At 50.3% G+C, this 15,749-nt stretch overlaps 8 protein-coding genes across 8 annotated transcripts; 3 read left to right on the forward strand and 5 right to left on the reverse strand.

Annotated features, from left to right (window-relative positions):
• Positions 1 to 516: 516 nt before the first annotated feature.
• On the reverse strand, positions 517 to 1,617 carry N7455_001997 (SGNH/GDSL hydrolase family protein; the record flags this gene model as incomplete). The annotated part of the gene is made up of 5 exons (XM_065604200.1): positions 517 to 720; positions 770 to 1,025; positions 1,081 to 1,327; positions 1,382 to 1,464; positions 1,520 to 1,617. 5 exons carry the CDS (start codon positions 1,615 to 1,617, stop codon positions 517 to 519), a joined length of 888 nt encoding a protein of 295 aa, XP_065462691.1.
• Positions 1,618 to 2,926: 1,309 nt separating this feature from the next.
• Positions 2,927 to 4,494, reverse strand: N7455_001998 (translation elongation factor Tu; the record flags this gene model as incomplete). The annotated part of the gene is made up of 5 exons (XM_040951508.2): positions 2,927 to 3,108; positions 3,171 to 3,856; positions 3,917 to 4,179; positions 4,249 to 4,277; positions 4,332 to 4,494. The coding sequence occupies 5 exons, from the start codon at positions 4,492 to 4,494 to the stop codon at positions 2,927 to 2,929; spliced, it is 1,323 nt and encodes a 440-aa protein (XP_040818031.1).
• Positions 4,495 to 4,966: 472 nt separating this feature from the next.
• Positions 4,967 to 5,656, reverse strand: N7455_001999 (putative translation initiation factor IF3; the record flags this gene model as incomplete). The annotated part of the gene is made up of 1 exon (XM_040951326.2): positions 4,967 to 5,656. The coding sequence occupies one exon, from the start codon at positions 5,654 to 5,656 to the stop codon at positions 4,967 to 4,969; it is 690 nt and encodes a 229-aa protein (XP_040817742.2).
• A 985-nt stretch (positions 5,657 to 6,641) lies between these two features.
• On the forward strand, positions 6,642 to 8,437 carry N7455_002000 (guanosine diphosphatase; the record flags this gene model as incomplete). The annotated part of the gene is made up of 3 exons (XM_040951367.2): positions 6,642 to 6,906; positions 6,959 to 8,318; positions 8,380 to 8,437. The coding sequence occupies 3 exons, from the start codon at positions 6,642 to 6,644 to the stop codon at positions 8,435 to 8,437; spliced, it is 1,683 nt and encodes a 560-aa protein (XP_040818190.1).
• Positions 8,438 to 8,842: 405 nt separating this feature from the next.
• On the reverse strand, positions 8,843 to 9,561 carry N7455_002001 (NOPCHAP1/New4 family protein; the record flags this gene model as incomplete). The annotated part of the gene is made up of 2 exons (XM_040951481.2): positions 8,843 to 9,046; positions 9,103 to 9,561. The coding sequence occupies 2 exons, from the start codon at positions 9,559 to 9,561 to the stop codon at positions 8,843 to 8,845; spliced, it is 663 nt and encodes a 220-aa protein (XP_040817617.2).
• Positions 9,562 to 10,012: 451 nt separating this feature from the next.
• On the reverse strand, positions 10,013 to 12,118 carry N7455_002002 (BOD1/SHG1 domain-containing protein; the record flags this gene model as incomplete). The annotated part of the gene is made up of 2 exons (XM_040951770.2): positions 10,013 to 11,836; positions 11,891 to 12,118. The coding sequence occupies 2 exons, from the start codon at positions 12,116 to 12,118 to the stop codon at positions 10,013 to 10,015; spliced, it is 2,052 nt and encodes a 683-aa protein (XP_040817834.2).
• Positions 12,119 to 12,416: 298 nt separating this feature from the next.
• On the forward strand, positions 12,417 to 12,799 carry N7455_002003 (putative NADH-ubiquinone oxidoreductase 14 kDa subunit; the record flags this gene model as incomplete). Its single annotated transcript, XM_040951333.1, has 2 exons — positions 12,417 to 12,450; positions 12,567 to 12,799. 2 exons carry the CDS (start codon positions 12,417 to 12,419, stop codon positions 12,797 to 12,799), a joined length of 267 nt encoding a protein of 88 aa, XP_040817627.1.
• Positions 12,800 to 13,322: 523 nt separating this feature from the next.
• dscA (ubiquitin-protein ligase dscA) lies at positions 13,323 to 15,746 on the forward strand (the record flags this gene model as incomplete). The annotated part of the gene is made up of 1 exon (XM_040951992.2): positions 13,323 to 15,746. The coding sequence occupies one exon, from the start codon at positions 13,323 to 13,325 to the stop codon at positions 15,744 to 15,746; it is 2,424 nt and encodes an 807-aa protein (XP_040818002.2).
• Positions 15,747 to 15,749: the final 3 nt, after the last annotated feature.

A 15,749-nucleotide genomic window follows, 5' to 3' on the forward strand; every position in this document is an offset into this window, starting at 1 on the left:
TACAGAAAAAGGGCAATGATAAGATAATCTGTCGACGTTGTGTTGCTAAATATGCTAATCAGGTCAGTGACCGGTGTAGGTTGTGTAGCATCGTCGTCCTTTAGGGAGGAGTAATCTCAGGAGTAAGACAAGATGGCAGAGAAAGGGGCCCAACAGCTCTGAAGACTCGACGCACCCCTGGAGCTCAAATCTGACCTACGTAATCTTAAACAAAGGAACAAAAAAGAAGTCCACAGTCGTTGAATAGTTCTCATACATGTTCGTCCGTCAAGTTCGACCGAAGTGGTGCGACATTTCGACCGGACCAATCAAATTCAATATGCTAAATCCGTTAAGTCCGTCTATCATATGAGGCAATGTACTACCTAGGTCCACGGGTACTCCTACTATGTACATAATCGATGTATCCACGACCATGTTGAGGATTTCTCACAATGCCTTTTATTCTACATATGATCTCCTATTTAATTCCCTCATTTAACCCACCTCTATCTATCTCCCTCCGCCTTGGTCAGCCTACCAAGCACCGAGAGGCTGCAAGTATTGAATCATATCCGCTGCCTGTAGTTTATGGTAGTTCTGCCCGGGGTGATAATGATTCCACCAAATACAGGAGGTGCCGTTCTCATTGAAACAAGTGGCGTTCGGAAATCCATATGTCTGAGGATCGTTCAGGATCTTGGGCATAAAGGACCAGGTATCGTACAGAACGATAGTAGTCTACGGCCAGGTTATTTTTATGAAAACAAGGTAAGAGATGAAAACGTACATCATCGTGACTCGACTTGAAGTCATTGATCATTGATTGAAGACCGTCATTGTAAGCCTTCACCCACGTAGCGTATGTTTTGACGGCTTCCGGCCCCTCTTTGATGACCATAGGACTCCGATCTGTAGGCGGCACATTGAGGAAAAGGAACTTCCGTCCTCCAGACGCATATAACTTTTCAATGAGGAATTTGTACTGGGCCATCAATGTTGGCACAAGTACACTAGGTTGGGTATTTTGATGACCCCAGCCGATACTACAAATTGAAACCATTAGAATATAACAGGTTATGGTGTATTAAGGCACGATACTCATTGATCCCAATCCAGAACCCAAACACTGCATTATCCGAAGTCCACGGGGCAGATATAGGCTTCTTGCTATATGCTAACTCGAAGTCCCGGACTTGCGAGGTCACATCCTTAACCTTAGTGTCGACAATAGAGTTGTCGATTGTCGCTCCACCGACGGCGAAGTTGTAGCTGAGTACCGGCGAGGCATTATATAAAGTGGTCAGGTATCCGACCCAATTGGTACCACCGCTCGTTGTACCGGTCCCTATTTGGTATTATGAGTATCTCAATCCTACTTGTTCAGGTGAATAGCACTCGCCTGGTGTCGGGTTTCCCATCGGGTTTGTAGTAGATGGCTGTGTGCCGTCAACAGTGAATTCGGTCTGGGTGTAGGAATCTCCGCTGTGCGAGTGATTAATCTTCTCTCCCATCAATTAATACAACAATGATATCTTACAACGTGAAAAGATAAGTCGGTGCATCTTGAGTTTCCAAGGGTACCGCAGCAATTGTTCCACTGCTGGCCATAGGACCAAGATCATCTCGATTCTTCATGATAGTTTAGAATATGCGAAATTTTGAATACTTTCGCAATCTTCAAAGAAACAAAATTCTAGGAAAGCCCGCTATGGCTTGTCCTTATATATTGGGTTGGCCCGCGTTTCCGTTGCTCCGGTATTGTTTGTGGAGCTTGCCAATATATTTAATATTTAATATAGTTATCCTTTCGTTACGTTACTTCATTTCTCTATTTCTCTGGATTATGTTTCAGGTGCTTGAGGTTACTACTATGTAGTAATCCATGGATGACACCTGGGCAGCACTAGGTAATGAAACTGAACTGTGCAAGCGAACATGAGTTGATAACGTATCGGTGGATTGATTTTTCCAAGGTTGTATGAACTATGATCTAGAAGGCCTAGTGATAAGAAATTATGACTTTGTGAAACTAATGATCCAATGAGAGATACCAACAACGTTACTCGGTACGCTTATAATCACTACCCTAAAATTGACCAGAAAGTTCCGATTCAAGGGTGCAAATCTTAGTGATTTGGTAAAACTATCCGCGGTCTAGCCATACGAATATTTTAAGGCTGTAAAGGTTAGTCCCAACTGCTGAAGTAGAGATCTTGAATGCTTGATGTGCGGAGCACGATGTATACTTCTTAGTGCTATACCCCCGCACCCCGTATCGGAGGAGAGAAGTCCGTGATGCTAGACTATTGTCCCGCTATTTCGAAGCGAAGGATTATTGACGCCACTGAGCGTATGGAGAGCTAAGGGTAAAAAATGCGTATTTTATTATGATAGCTTAGCATTTGAACGAATCTTGGCAGAATCATGCTAGCGTAGCACCACATAGTAAGGTTGCTGCGAGGTGTTGCAGGCCAAGGTGCCACAGCGCGGACATCAGCACCAGAATCCTCGTACTGCGGCCCTAGAGCACTTGTCAAAGCCCAGCTCTATATAGTATCGATAGTAGCGCGTGAATCGAATTGTATCATTTCTGGAGAAGAAAGTTGAGAATAGTGGAATCTAAATGAAAGCCGGGGAGTCGCCTGCACATTGACTTGAACTTGGACTGAAATTATATATGAGCTAGGAAGAATTTTGGTCTGAATACATTTTCACGGGAGTGGAGAAATGGAAAAAATCCGACTACATCTCCAAGACAGTAGAGGTACATGAACAAGATTCAAGTGAAAACTCCGGTTTACCCCCGGATCCCTCGTGCTGATCGATGATTCCCGCGCTGTGGAATAAAAGGTGCCAAAACAAAACAAGATAGTTAAAGAAAAAGGGGTTCATAATACAAGGGTCAGACAGTTCGTCTGTCTGACCATGGGTGTGAGCGGACCATTTACTCGACGACACGGGTAATCAGACCAGTGGCGACGGTGCGGCCACCCTCACGGATGTTGAAGCGCTGACCGGGCTCGGCAGCAACAGGGTGGTGGGTCTTGAGGACCATCTCAACGTTGTCACCAGGTTGGACACGTTTGGCCATGTCGCCATCGGGGAAGCTCAGATCACCAGCCTCATCTAGAGCATAGTTAGCATCCCTTATATCGATTTTGTATCAAATCAGTGGGAATTGAACCTACCAGCAGTACGGATGTAGACTTGGGGGCGGTAGTTGGCACCGAAACCAGTACGGCGACCACCCTCAGCCTCGGTCAAAACGTACATGGACACGAGGAACTTGTTGTTGGCCTTAGTGCTGTTAGGGGCAGCAACGACCATGCCGCGGCGGATGTCCTCACGGCGGACACCACGGAGCAGGAGACCGGAGTTGTCACCAGCACGGGACTCGTCACAGGACTTCTTGAAGGTCTCAATATCGGTAACCTTAGTCTTGATGGGGTTGCCAGAGTCGGTGGCACCGACAATCTCAACTTCAGTATCCTTCTTGAGGAGACCACGCTCCACACGGCCAGAGACAACAGTACCACGGCCAGGGATAGAGAAGACTTCCTCAACGGACATAAGGAAAGGCTTATCCATATCACGCTCGGGGGTGGGAATCCAGGTATCGACAGCCTTCATGAGCTTCTCAATCTGCTCAGTACCAATGTCGGCGCGGCGCTCCTCAAGGGCGCAGAGGGCAGAGCCGAAGATGATAGGAGTCTCCTCACCCTCGAATCCGTAAGAGGAGAGCAGCTCACGCATCTCGAGCTCGACGAGCTCAAGCATCTCAGGGTCCTCGACAGCGTCGACCTTGTTAACGAACACAACAATCTTCTGAACACCAACCTGACGGGCAAGGAGCAAGTGCTCACGGGTCTGGGGCCTGTTGCGTGATTTGCGTCAGCACACTCTTCAAACTAGCTTTCTCGACTGGGGGCCGTACATCTGACCATCAGAGGCAGCAACAACGACAATGGCACCATCCATGTTGGCAGCACCAGTAATCATGTTCTTAATGTAATCGGCGTGACCGGGGCAGTCGACGTGGGCGTAGTGACGGTCCTCGGTTGCGAACTCAATGTGGGCAGTCGAGATGGTAATACCACGCTTGCGCTCCTCAGGGGCCTTGTCAATGGAGGCATAGTCGAGGAAGTTGGCAAGACCCTTAGAGGCCTGGTACTTGGTGATGGCGGCAGTCAGGGTGGTCTATGAACATACGGGTTAAATTTCATGTTCGGATGGCGGAGATGTCGGAACAAGTCGCGAATAGCTTACCTTGCCGTGATCGACGTGACCAATGGTGCCTGGGATAACCTTTTAGCATGGAGATGGATTACGCGCCAGCGTCAGGACCTTACCAATGTTCACGTGAGGCTTGTTACGCTCGAAAGCAGTAGCCAATCCACGGCCGGCCACCTTGTTGCTGAAGACATGGTGGACGGGGTTGACGGTAGTCGGACGCAGCAGGGAGGACCGGCTAGTGCGCGCCAGAAGGTTCAATGAACGGGAGATGGTCGACATCTTGGTTCAATCGAAACAAAAACGATGGAACAGAAACAAAAAGGAAAGATTAAAGAGATGAGGTAAGGATGGGAGAGAAGAAGCCCAGATCAACACCAAATTTTCTAGTAAGATGGCTTCCGGGATGGACAGGTGGATCCTCAGGACGGCTTAGTAATCAACCAATCACAGGCCTCCAATTGCGGGCAGAGTCGGTGTTGAACATGGGGATAATGAACCATCAATTTCATGAATATTTCTGTGACGACTAGGTGTGAATTGGCTCGATGTGGAGGGTTCCAACGGGTTCAACTCTCCAGGGCTACTTGCAAGGTAGTATGTACGAGTGATATCGGGTATCATGATATATAAACCCAACACAATTCAAATTCTTGGATAGTCTTAACAGTGGTAATAACAAACAGCACTACACAATCGACGCCATGTTGTACAATTCAATGCCATATAATATACATGTGACCAGTGATCTCCCCTAGATACTCTTCTGTGCAGTAATCTTGAGTTGCTTCCCCGGTTCTCCCTCCATTGCCTTGGTCTGAGTTCCACCGGCCTCTCTGATTGTATCCAAAACACTCTGCATGACCTGTTTGATCTCATCCACTGTAGGATTGCGCTTGCGCTTTTTGGTGGTCAACAAAATTTCCACCCTACGGCCTTTCTCTAAAAAGGTCGAGAGTTGCTTCAGGCGGTGCGACAGGTCATGCGCATCGATTGCCCAGTTCAGCTCAATTTGTTTGAATACAACCTTGGATTCGCGAGCTGCCTTTGCTTTGGCCTTTTCACGCGCTCGCACTTCTTTCTTATTGTAGATCTTGCAAACCGGCGGATTCTCATGGTCTCCTTCTTGCACCTGAAGAAGGAAGAACTCGGTGTGGTCAAAGCTCTCCAGGACATCCTCAAGTCTGGTCGGAGGGTCGAGGTCCCCTTCATCGTTCACAACTTGGACAAATGACGCACGGATAGCTTCGTTCACCGGGGGCTTTTCAACAGGTGGTCGATATCCTCGAAGCTCTAGGCAACGGGACTGTTGAAAAAATCGAGTCTGGGGGACATTCTGAAGAGGCCTGAATGTAAGAATGCCCACTCTGGCGGTGCGAATGGGTGCGATGAAGATCTGGCGTAGGGCCTGGGCGGATGATATGAGACCGCGAGTGTGGTTCATACTGTCGGCTGGTAGCGGGAAACGTAGCAGGAGCCGTGGAAAGGTGGCGGGCTTGCCAGTAAGGAGAAATATAGTGTTTTGCAATGATAATACACAGAGGGGGTTGATTGAACAGTCGACGAGCTGCTTAATATGGGGAAGTCAAATACGACGTAATGCAAACATGACAAACATCCGTAACCCACCTGGCATTTGGCCGGCCCCGGGGGATTACCTACATACCAAGGTTAGATGCTTCCGGCCATAACGATGCATATGTATCTATCGAATAGGGTGGTCTTCTGCACAATGAGGACATACGGCATCCGGCGCATAGTCTAAACTAGCTGCCTTCCAAGGTTAGTACATGGAAGATGGAGGTTTCTTCCTCAGTTTTGGAGTCGGGACATAGTGGGTAGTACATGCTAATAACTCATGCAAGCTGTACTCTCTGTACTCCATAGGAAGGTGAGTACACACCGATCTTGCTCTGTGTTATTTCGTGCATATAGCACTTGATTCTTCAGGTCTACCTACGTGCTCCGTAGGTTGCACTGTTAACTTGATTGGATTGCAAGTCTGCTTGCTCTAACTCCTCTCGTAGAGGCCTTGAACATTTCTATTTTTCTTTATTTTAAGTGGTAAAGTCTATTTTACACTTTTTAGAAGAGAATATGTTTTGATCTTACGTATGTCATTCGTAGTGTGCATAACCCTGGGGAAGTTCTCCGTTTGCGAGTATGTACTCCGTACCCCCATGCATTGAACGCCACCTGCGCCACAACCATGAAACCCTGAATCTCCTTTCTCTCCTGACAATTTCCTCTCTTTACATCCATCCACTTTTTTTCTTCCTTGACTGGCTTGGTGTTTTTGGAGGACATCGGCTCAATGGTTGCTTATCTGTTTCTTTCTTCCTCTTAACCCCATACGATCGTTCAACCATTATTGCGCCAGCGACAAACGCCACCTGTCATTGCACCCTTATAATTCGACAACTGCTCGAATGTCGACTGGAGTTGACAACCACAACCATAATAGCAAATCTGACTACATAGATTCGGCCACCCGCCACCGCTCTATCTCCCACAGCGACGGATCTGCTATCTCGCAGTCTATTGAGTTCAGTCAATCCCCCGACAAACAACTCGTCAACATGGCACAGACCCAGAGATCGCGTTACTTGAAGACGGGGGCAATCATTGCCTTCATCTTTATGGTCTTGGTGTGGCTCTCCCCGTCCCAGCCAAGCGCTTCAAATCTTACCAACGGTTGGTGTTCCCCTTGCGCGCGCGGCCGTTCGCAGAACTGATTATTTGGCAGAGCAACCACCTTCAAGCAGTGGCGCGTCCACTTCGAGAGCATGCACTAAGCCATTTGATTCGTCCAAGCCTCTAATTCAGTACGCTCTTATGATCGATGCCGGCAGCACTGGGTCCCGGATTCATGTATACCGATTCAACAACTGCGGCCCTACCCCAGAACTTGAGAACGAGGTGTTCGAACAAACGAAAAAGAAGGAGGGGGGCTCCGGTCTCAGCTCTTTTAGAGAGGATGCCGAGGGTGCAGCTCTGAGTCTGGACCCTCTTATGGATGTTGCGGTGAAGTCGGTTCCCGAGGAGTACAGGTCGTGCTCTCCGGTTGCCGTCAAGGCCACCGCCGGACTTCGTCTTCTCGGTCCTGAAATGAGCGACAAGATTTTGGAAGCCGTTCGACACCGCTTGGAGACCGCCTACCCCTTCCCTGTTGTCTCCAAGGAGAAGGGCGGTGTCCAAATCATGGATGGTTCCGACGAAGGTGTCTACGCTTGGATCACGACCAACTATTTGTTGGGCAAGATCGGTGGTCCGGATGAGACTCCCACGGCCGCTGTCTTTGATCTGGGTGGCGGTTCCACACAAATTGTCTTCCAGCCTACCTTTGAGCAGAGCAAGGCTGGTGGTATGCCGGAGCACCTCGCCGCCGGTGACCACAAGTATGACCTCAAGTTCGGTGGCCGTCAATTCGAGCTGTACCAGCACTCTCATCTAGGATACGGTCTCATGTCTGCCCGCGAGGCTATGAACACCGTGGTCGTGGAGGCGATGCTTGCTCAGAGCCCCAAGGACCTGTCCTGGGTTCAGCAGCCTATTTCTAACCCCTGCATTGGCCCTGGAATGCAGAAAGAAGTTACACTCAAATTCCCAGCTGAGCATCCCCTGGGGCCTAAAGTCCAAGTGACCATGGTCGGCCCGAAGGACAAGTCTATGGCCCCCCAGTGCCGTGCTATCGCCGAGAAGATCCTGAAGAAGAACGGCGACTGCAAGCTTGCACCCTGCTCTTTCAACGGTGTGCACCAGCCCTCTCTCGCGAAGACTTTCGCCCGAGAGGACGTGTACATCTTCTCTTATTTCTTCGACCGCACGGCTCCTCTTGGCATGCCGGAGTCTTTCACTCTGGATGAGCTTAACCAGCTGACCTCCACTGTTTGTGCCGGGGAGAGCGAATGGAAGGGCTTCGAGAGTGTTACGTTCGAAAACGAGGGTAATGCGCTTGTGCAGCTTCGGGATCGTCCGGATTGGTGTATGGACCTCAGCTTCATGATGGGCTTGCTCCACACTGGTTACGAAATGCCCTTGTCTCGCGAGGTCAAGATCGCCAAGAAGATCAAGAACAACGAGCTGGGCTGGTGTCTTGGTGCGAGGTTAGTTCACTCTTTCCCATGTTTTTTTTTTCTTTCTAATCAGTATACTGACCTGTTACAGCTTGCCTCTTCTGAGCCAAGAATCCGGCTGGACTTGCCGCATTAAGGAAGTGGTTTAGAAAATGAGACGGTCAAACGGTGAAACGCAAAATTATCACTTTTTTTAATAATGTCATTCGATCATAGTGCATGATGGGTTCATGCATATATAGAGATCCGCGGATATGCTCGTGTTTTGTTTTACTATTTTCTTTTCTTCCATATCCGTTATCTAGACTTGATTTCTGATGAGTTGCATACATAGGGAATGAATGTATGAGTGTCTTTGTGCATGCGATTGGTTTGGAGCCACTTCTGCAGAGGGGAAAAAAAAAGCAAAGCATTAGACGCTAAAGATAACACGGAGCCCACGATATGCAAATGTCAAGCCAGTAACCTTGGACATCGCCATTGGATCAAGACCACATATCTCAACCAAAAGAAATGTCATAAATAATGCAGCCCACCGAATAAACAAGTGTCTGCTAAGCCATCTCCTCGATAGACGGCTTATCCGTATTCGACATTTTACTCTTCCCTCCCATAAGCTTCCCAATGATATCCGAGTCGTTCATCTCCCGAGGGGTCTTCCCAGCCCCAGTGGCACCCTCAGACCCTTCGTCGTCACTCTCCTCGCCACTTGAAGAATCCCCATCGCGCTTCTCTTCCAAAACCCCAAGACCAAGATCCTAAAATTCGTTAGCAAACTGCCATCCCGATCATTAAGCACTATCAACAAACTTACCATCTCAATATACTGCTCCCCATTCTCGTCTGCGTTGTCGAGAACAAGATCCCCAGCCTCCCCAGCTTCAATCTGCCTCTGCAAATCCTCATTTGCATCCTTCATCTTTGGTAAGAAAGCGTTGAGCCGCGACAAAATTCCCGATTCGCCTTTCATGCGATGTATGCGGGGTTTCGGGCGGCCGGCGATGTGAGGTAGCGAGGAGGATGAATCAGGGACATGCGTGTGGGTGGTGGACTCTCCGGTGCTATTCATTTCTTCGTCGGAGTGTTGTTCGTCTTCCCTTTCGCTCTCGCTGTCATCCTCCGAAGATGAGCCTGAGGAGGAGGTTGGGTCGGAGTCGGATGATTGAACAGAGTTGGCGCGCTGTGGACGGGGTGCAGTGCGGTCTGTTAGGTTTGTAGTTTGTGGAGATGGATTGCTCCCAGCAGCCTCAGATCTTGTCGTTGCTTTTGGCATATTTGTGGTGTTTGGTGGTATGCGGTTTGCTCGGAGTCGCAGAGATTTCTAGGAGCTTGCGATGCGTTGGTAAGGGGTTGGAGGGCTGGAGGGCGTGCTGACAAAATATTTCGAGATTTTTTATATGGCTAGATGTGATCTCAATACCCGGGTTTTGTCTGTGTTACTGGAAAAATGGAAGTTGACGAGTCTGGTTAGAGGTCGGGCATTTTCAACTTTTTTGGGTGGAGAACTGATAACGGATAAGCTTATCGGCTATCGAGGCATGTGATCTACGTCAGCATCGAGATGCTTTCAAAACGACGTTTAGATGGAATTGAGAATACAAATCGTAGATGGTAAGGATATTCAAACGGTTAGGATCACTCTAATCATACATGTTATTATTACAGGGTAGTATTAAAAAAGCCTCCCCGATCTTGTTATACATGGCAAAACACCTGCGTAAAAATCATCGGCTCCGGTTCCTTCTGCGACTGCGGCTTCGTCGTCGACTTGGGCTTCTTCGTCTGCTAGGACTCCTTCGGCGGCTAGGGCTTCGTCGACGAGGTCGGCGGTCATCTGCGTCCTTCTCCTTTTCTTTTTCTTTCTCCTTTTCTTCTGTGCCAACCTCAAGATCTCCTTCTTTTGCTTGAGCCGGATCCTTATCCCGTTCAGATACAGGTTTGTAACGGTCAATGTCGGCTAGCCGGGGTCGCTGTTCTCGCTCTCGCTCTGGAGATCGGACCCGGCGGCGGGGTGACTTGCTTCGGTTGCTCGTGGAGGGCACGTAACGGTCAATATCTAGAGTAGGAGAAGGCGAGCGACGCCGAGACCGAGATCGCCGTCGAGTAGATCGAGAACGTGACCGAGGGCGGTCACGGGCACGGAGGCGCGAGCGTGAGCGGCTGCGAGAACGTCGGCGTATGGGTGAGCGAGAGGGCCGACTGCGCCGAGGGCGATAATTGTCATGATCTCGATCCCGGTTGCGGCTGCGGTCCCGGTCTTTGGACCGCGATCGATCCCGTATTCTATCTCTATCTCGGCCAATACTGCGGTCCCGGTCACGCCGGCCGGCGGATCGACTGCGGCTGCGACGGCTTGGCCTGTAGCTTCCACCACCTCGGTCATCCCGGAAGTCACGGTAGCCACGGCGCGCATCCATATCACGATCTCGAGACCTCACAGAAGTATCCCGAGACCGCTCACGTCGACGATCTGTGTCATAACGGGATGTGCGGCGCCGCCGCGAGCGACTACGGCTTCGATCCCGAGTCAAATGTCGGGGCCGATCACCCCGGTCTGCAAGAGAACCACGCCTCGCGCCAGCATCTCGGGATAGGCTGGCCGCTCTGGTAGATGTGTTGGAAAATCTGGAATCATTGGCGTTCTTGGCCGGTCCTAATGTTGATGCTGGCGGTTTCAGTCCATTTTCAATAGCCTCGGCCTCTTCAAAGTCAAACTCGGGCTTCTGTCGAGCCTTGGCTGCAAGTTCTTCGCCTTCTTTCAAGAGCATTTGCAAAGCAGCCTCCTCAAGTGACTTCTCATCCACAAGGGGCGCTAGCACAGGAGTGGGAGCATTCGACGTAGACGACTTGTCGTGTTTTGAATCCCGTGGCCGAGGGGATAAGCCACGGTCAGAGCGATAGGCCGGAGAGCGATCACGGAAACGGTCTCTATCTCGGGTTCGACTGCGGTCGCGATCCCAGCCTCGGTATCGCTCCCTATCTTCTCGCCTTCGTCGCTCATATCTTTCATCTCGCTCTCGCTCTCGCTGCTCGTCGAGAATTCGTTGCTCTTCGCGTTGGCGTTCACGATCAGCGCGCCTCTGTTCATCAATTTCCTTTCTCCGGGCCCGGTCTTCGTCGTCTTTCTGGCGTTCCAGTTCGCGCTTCTTTTTGCGTTCTTCATCCCGGATGCGTTTTTCCTCTTCCTCAATCTCCCTCTGTTTGCGCTCCTCTTCGCGCCACACCTTTTCCCGCTCCTCCCGCTGGGTGCTGACGTATGCTTCGTAATCTGCATCGGTTTTGTTCCCTAGCTCGAGTTCACGGGCGGCCACTTCCTCTCCAACGTCCTGGCATCGGATCTCACGGACAGATTCGAGGATAAAATCCAGGTGTTTGGATGCTAGTTGGTCGATGGAGTCCTCCACGCTCTTATAGACATCACCACGGTCCACCGCACCCTCAATTAGTGTCGCTGCTTTTCCTCTCTCGCGGGACAGCAGTGCCGGCTCACGATCGATCTCCGATTCTGCAAGTGCGACCAACTTGTTGGTAAAATCAGTTCGAAGTTCCTGTTCGGATAGGATTAGCAGAGCGCAGAAGAACATGTAAATAATTTCTCATACCCCATCATTGAAGTCAGCCCATATTTGTTTGCGAACACTATCAAAGCCACCTTTCTTCTTAAATGAATGTAGGAGTTTGTCAATGACTGCATGTTGCGCGGCAGACAAGGGAAGGTCATCGGTCTTGAACTTCTTGCGCTTCACGCTCTCAATATCAATAGACCGTTTAGCGGTAGAATAGACATCCTCTATCTCCTGAGGATTGACCATTGTCTCATCAGAAGCCATAGTAACACGACTGCCGTGGACAATCTTGGAAGAGAGTGATTCAAAGTCGCGCGAGCGATAAGCGATAACAGCAGTGATCGGAAGAATAGTTGTTCCGTGATTGGGAACTGCGGCCCGCTGATTTGCTTCAACCTCGTCTCTCCTGTGCTATTGCGACGGCAACATCCAACTCCGCCTCCATTTACCCCGGCCGCTGTGGTGTTGAATTAACCAATCCACCCATCCGCCTTTTGATCCTTTTTCTCGGATCCCCTTCCGCACTCGAATTACAACCATAACCCCGCGCCCAACCGCGAGCATGGTTCACAAAGTACTCTTCTGGAGTGGCTTCGGTACGTGACGGCTTCTCCCCTCGGCTCTCACTTTATTATAAGAACGTCCTGCTTAGTAGCACGATTTTTTATTATTTATTATATGGCCATTGGAACTAACCGCGTTGATTCCACAGGCATTGCCGTCCGCCTCTGGCAACTCGGTATCGAGATGCGTCCGATCCTCGCCAAGGAATCCCTCTGGGTCTACCCTCTTTTCGCCGGTGTTGGTGGAAGCTTTGGCTACTGGCTCCAGGGTGTCGAGAGCAGACAATTGAAGATGCTTGCACAGCGCCGCGAGGCTATTCTCGAGAAGCGTCGGCGGCGAGATGAGAAGCCCGAGGGCGGTGTCCTGGCTGCTGCGTCATAAAGCAAAGAGCTATTATGATTGAGATGGTCGTCGTGTGTATGCGTTGTTCTATTTGTACCAAAATTCAACCGGTTTGATATCAGCATTCGGGTCTTCGCATTTAGTGGACAATCCTTCTTAAGGTTGCCATAGATGAATTGGCATTTATGTTTTTGCTCTGTTCTTCAAAATTCTGGATAAGGATAGTCTCCAATGTGCCCATCTCTTTTTTAATTTCACGGGGTACAAATCCCGAAGTAGAACGTTTCCAGGGTTGATATCGACCCATCCATCGTGTGAGGCGTCATGAGTCAGCAAGGAGTGGGTGCCCGGCGGGCAGGCTCCCCGGGGTCGAGTACATCATCAACTCCGCTCCGTAGACACCTACTTATACTGCGCTCGTCATTCATTAGTTTATTTCTGTTTGCTCCCTCTGTAACTTAGCCGAGCCCCCCGGTCCTCCTCGGGTCTTTTGTTTCTCTTTATCGCGATGCTTATTGTCTGTCTTTGAGGAAGAGTCCGATGCCGAGACTGCCTGGCATAGATGGATAACCGCGGCTCCTTTTTCTTCTTCCTGTTGGTGTTTTACCTTCTCCTCAGTTCTCAGTCTCGACCGCCATTGATCGATGAAGATCGGGCACGGCAACGTGAGCTTGACCATGAGCGACAGGTCCTCCGGCTTTTAAATGGGTCAAAATACGGCGATTTCGATCCGCCCGCCGATCGATGGCTTCCTTTTTCGGGCCTGAGGGAGAATGACAGCTATGCTTGGGATCTTTTCCCGCAGGTCAAAGGCCTGGCTCTCCACCAGTTGCAATCAGCGGTCTCAAATGCCGGATTAGAACCCCCGGATGGTCTAGAAGACCCCACCGTCTCGCCGACGTTGAACTTGACCAAGCTCCTGCTTCCAGTATATCGCAACTCAACCGGAAAACTTCGGGGGGACTGGGTCCGGAAAACTGAAGGTGCCGATCGCCGTGAGCCTCTCAACACGACAGCCATCGCTGAAGAACACGAATACTTCACCCATGAATTCAGCCATAATATCACCGGCAATGGGGGCACCTTTTACTTCGATCTTGAAGAGGGAGGTGGCGAAGAGCTTAAGATGGGAGATGGACTTTTGAGAGAGATGCGCGCCAGTTTGACAGTCGAGAGCGAGGACTTCTGGGGAAGTACCTGGTACATCTCGTTGTTTGGTGTACACTTCCCAGACACCGGAAGTATCATTTTGACTACTTCTAGTGAGAAATTTGGTGGCATCTTCTCGTTGCCACATTTCATGCTATCTTCTGACTCTTACGAACTGTCCCATGAGCTGCTTCTCAAGTCGCTGTCGGACACCATCTCGGAGAAGCAAAATCGACCCCCAACACTGTTCCCCTGGTCCTCCTTGGCAGGATCAGAGCAGATGGAGTTCCCTGCGCCTAAATGTGAACATATCATCTACTTGCAACAACATCCAGTCATGATCGGAGATGCCGCTGCTGACCGATTGTTATTGGAGCGTATGGAGCAAGAGCTCAGATATCCGATGGGAGCGCCAATCCCAGATCCTCCTCTTATGGTCATGTCTGCCGTTGTCTTCTCCCCAGACTGCGGGTACATACTTCAAACGAAAGGAACCCCCGAGTTCCCTCCTTCTGATTCACTATATGTGACTGGGCCCAAACATGAGGAGTACAGTAAATATGCAGCTCGTCTCATTTTTGTGGTTTCTGGCGTTTTTGTTGCACAGATCGCTCTGCTTCTCCGACAGATCAAAGAGGCTTCCACTCCTTCTACTCGGAGTCGGATCAGCTTCTATACCATCGCATTGATGGCGCTGGGCGATGCATTTGTTTTGACATTCATTGTTTTGGAACTATATGCGGCAGTATCTTTCTTAGTTCTGACCACTGCATCATTTTTGGCGTTCCTGTCGGTGAGTTATATTGGAATGAAGTTCATGATGGAAATATGGGCAGTGCAAGAGCCAGAAAGAAGAGAGCAGGATCGTCCGCCCAATCCATCACCTCCAACTACTCGCGCGGGAACTTTGCCTTCGCCTTCCACTGCTCCAGCGGTGCAAGACTCGGGCGCCACCCCAATCATCTTGTCGCCCGACCAAGATGCCCCCGACGATGAGACGGATTCACCGCCGCCACCCACCCGAACCGCTCCTCCAACTCCAAGGCAAATCCGCAGTGACGTAGGAACAATGTATGCACGGTTCTATCTTGTGCTGTTTAGCATGCTCATCCTGTCAATCTGGGCTTTCCTCCTGCCGAGACGTCTCGGCTCGATCTACACCCGTTTCTTGGCAGCAGTCTATCTCTCCTTCTGGGTTCCACAGATCTACCGCAACGTGATGCGAAATTGCCGCAAGGCCCTTCGATGGGACTTTGTTGCCGGCCAAAGTGTTCTCCGGCTCTTCCCATTCCTGTACTTCCTTACAGCACGGGGAAACGTATTGTTTATCCGCCCCGACTACACAAGCGCATTCATCATGACTGGATGGGTATGGATTCAAGCTTGGATCCTGGTCAGCCAGGACGTTCTCGGACCACGCTTCTTTGTGCCTCGTGGCTGGGCGCCGCATGCATACGATTACCATCCCATGCTACGCGATTTATCCGGAGCGGACGAGGATCTCGAAGCTGGTGGTGGCGTTCTGTCTATTGCATCCCTGCGGGGCGATGAGCGAGACCTGGTCAGTGACTCCAAGGATGACGACAAGCAGTGGAAAGACCGCAAGAAGGCCATATTCGACTGCGCTATCTGCATGCAGGATATCGAGGTGCCTGTCCTTCCCGCACCTTCTGCTTCGGGTGGAAGTAGCGTCGCCGACGGGGCCTCAAGCATCTTGAGTCGCCGGCTGTACATGGTCACTCCTTGTCGTCATATCTTCCACACTGCATGTTTGGAAAGCTGGATGAGACTTCGCCTCCAGTGCCCGATCTGTCGTGAATCCATACCTCCTGTATAGCTT

The sequence above is a fragment of the Penicillium solitum genome, assembly GCF_028829755.1.
Source record: "Penicillium solitum strain IBT 25940 chromosome Unknown utg000001l_segment0_segment0, whole genome shotgun sequence".
Lineage (NCBI taxonomy): Eukaryota > Fungi > Ascomycota > Eurotiomycetes > Eurotiales > Aspergillaceae > Penicillium > Penicillium solitum.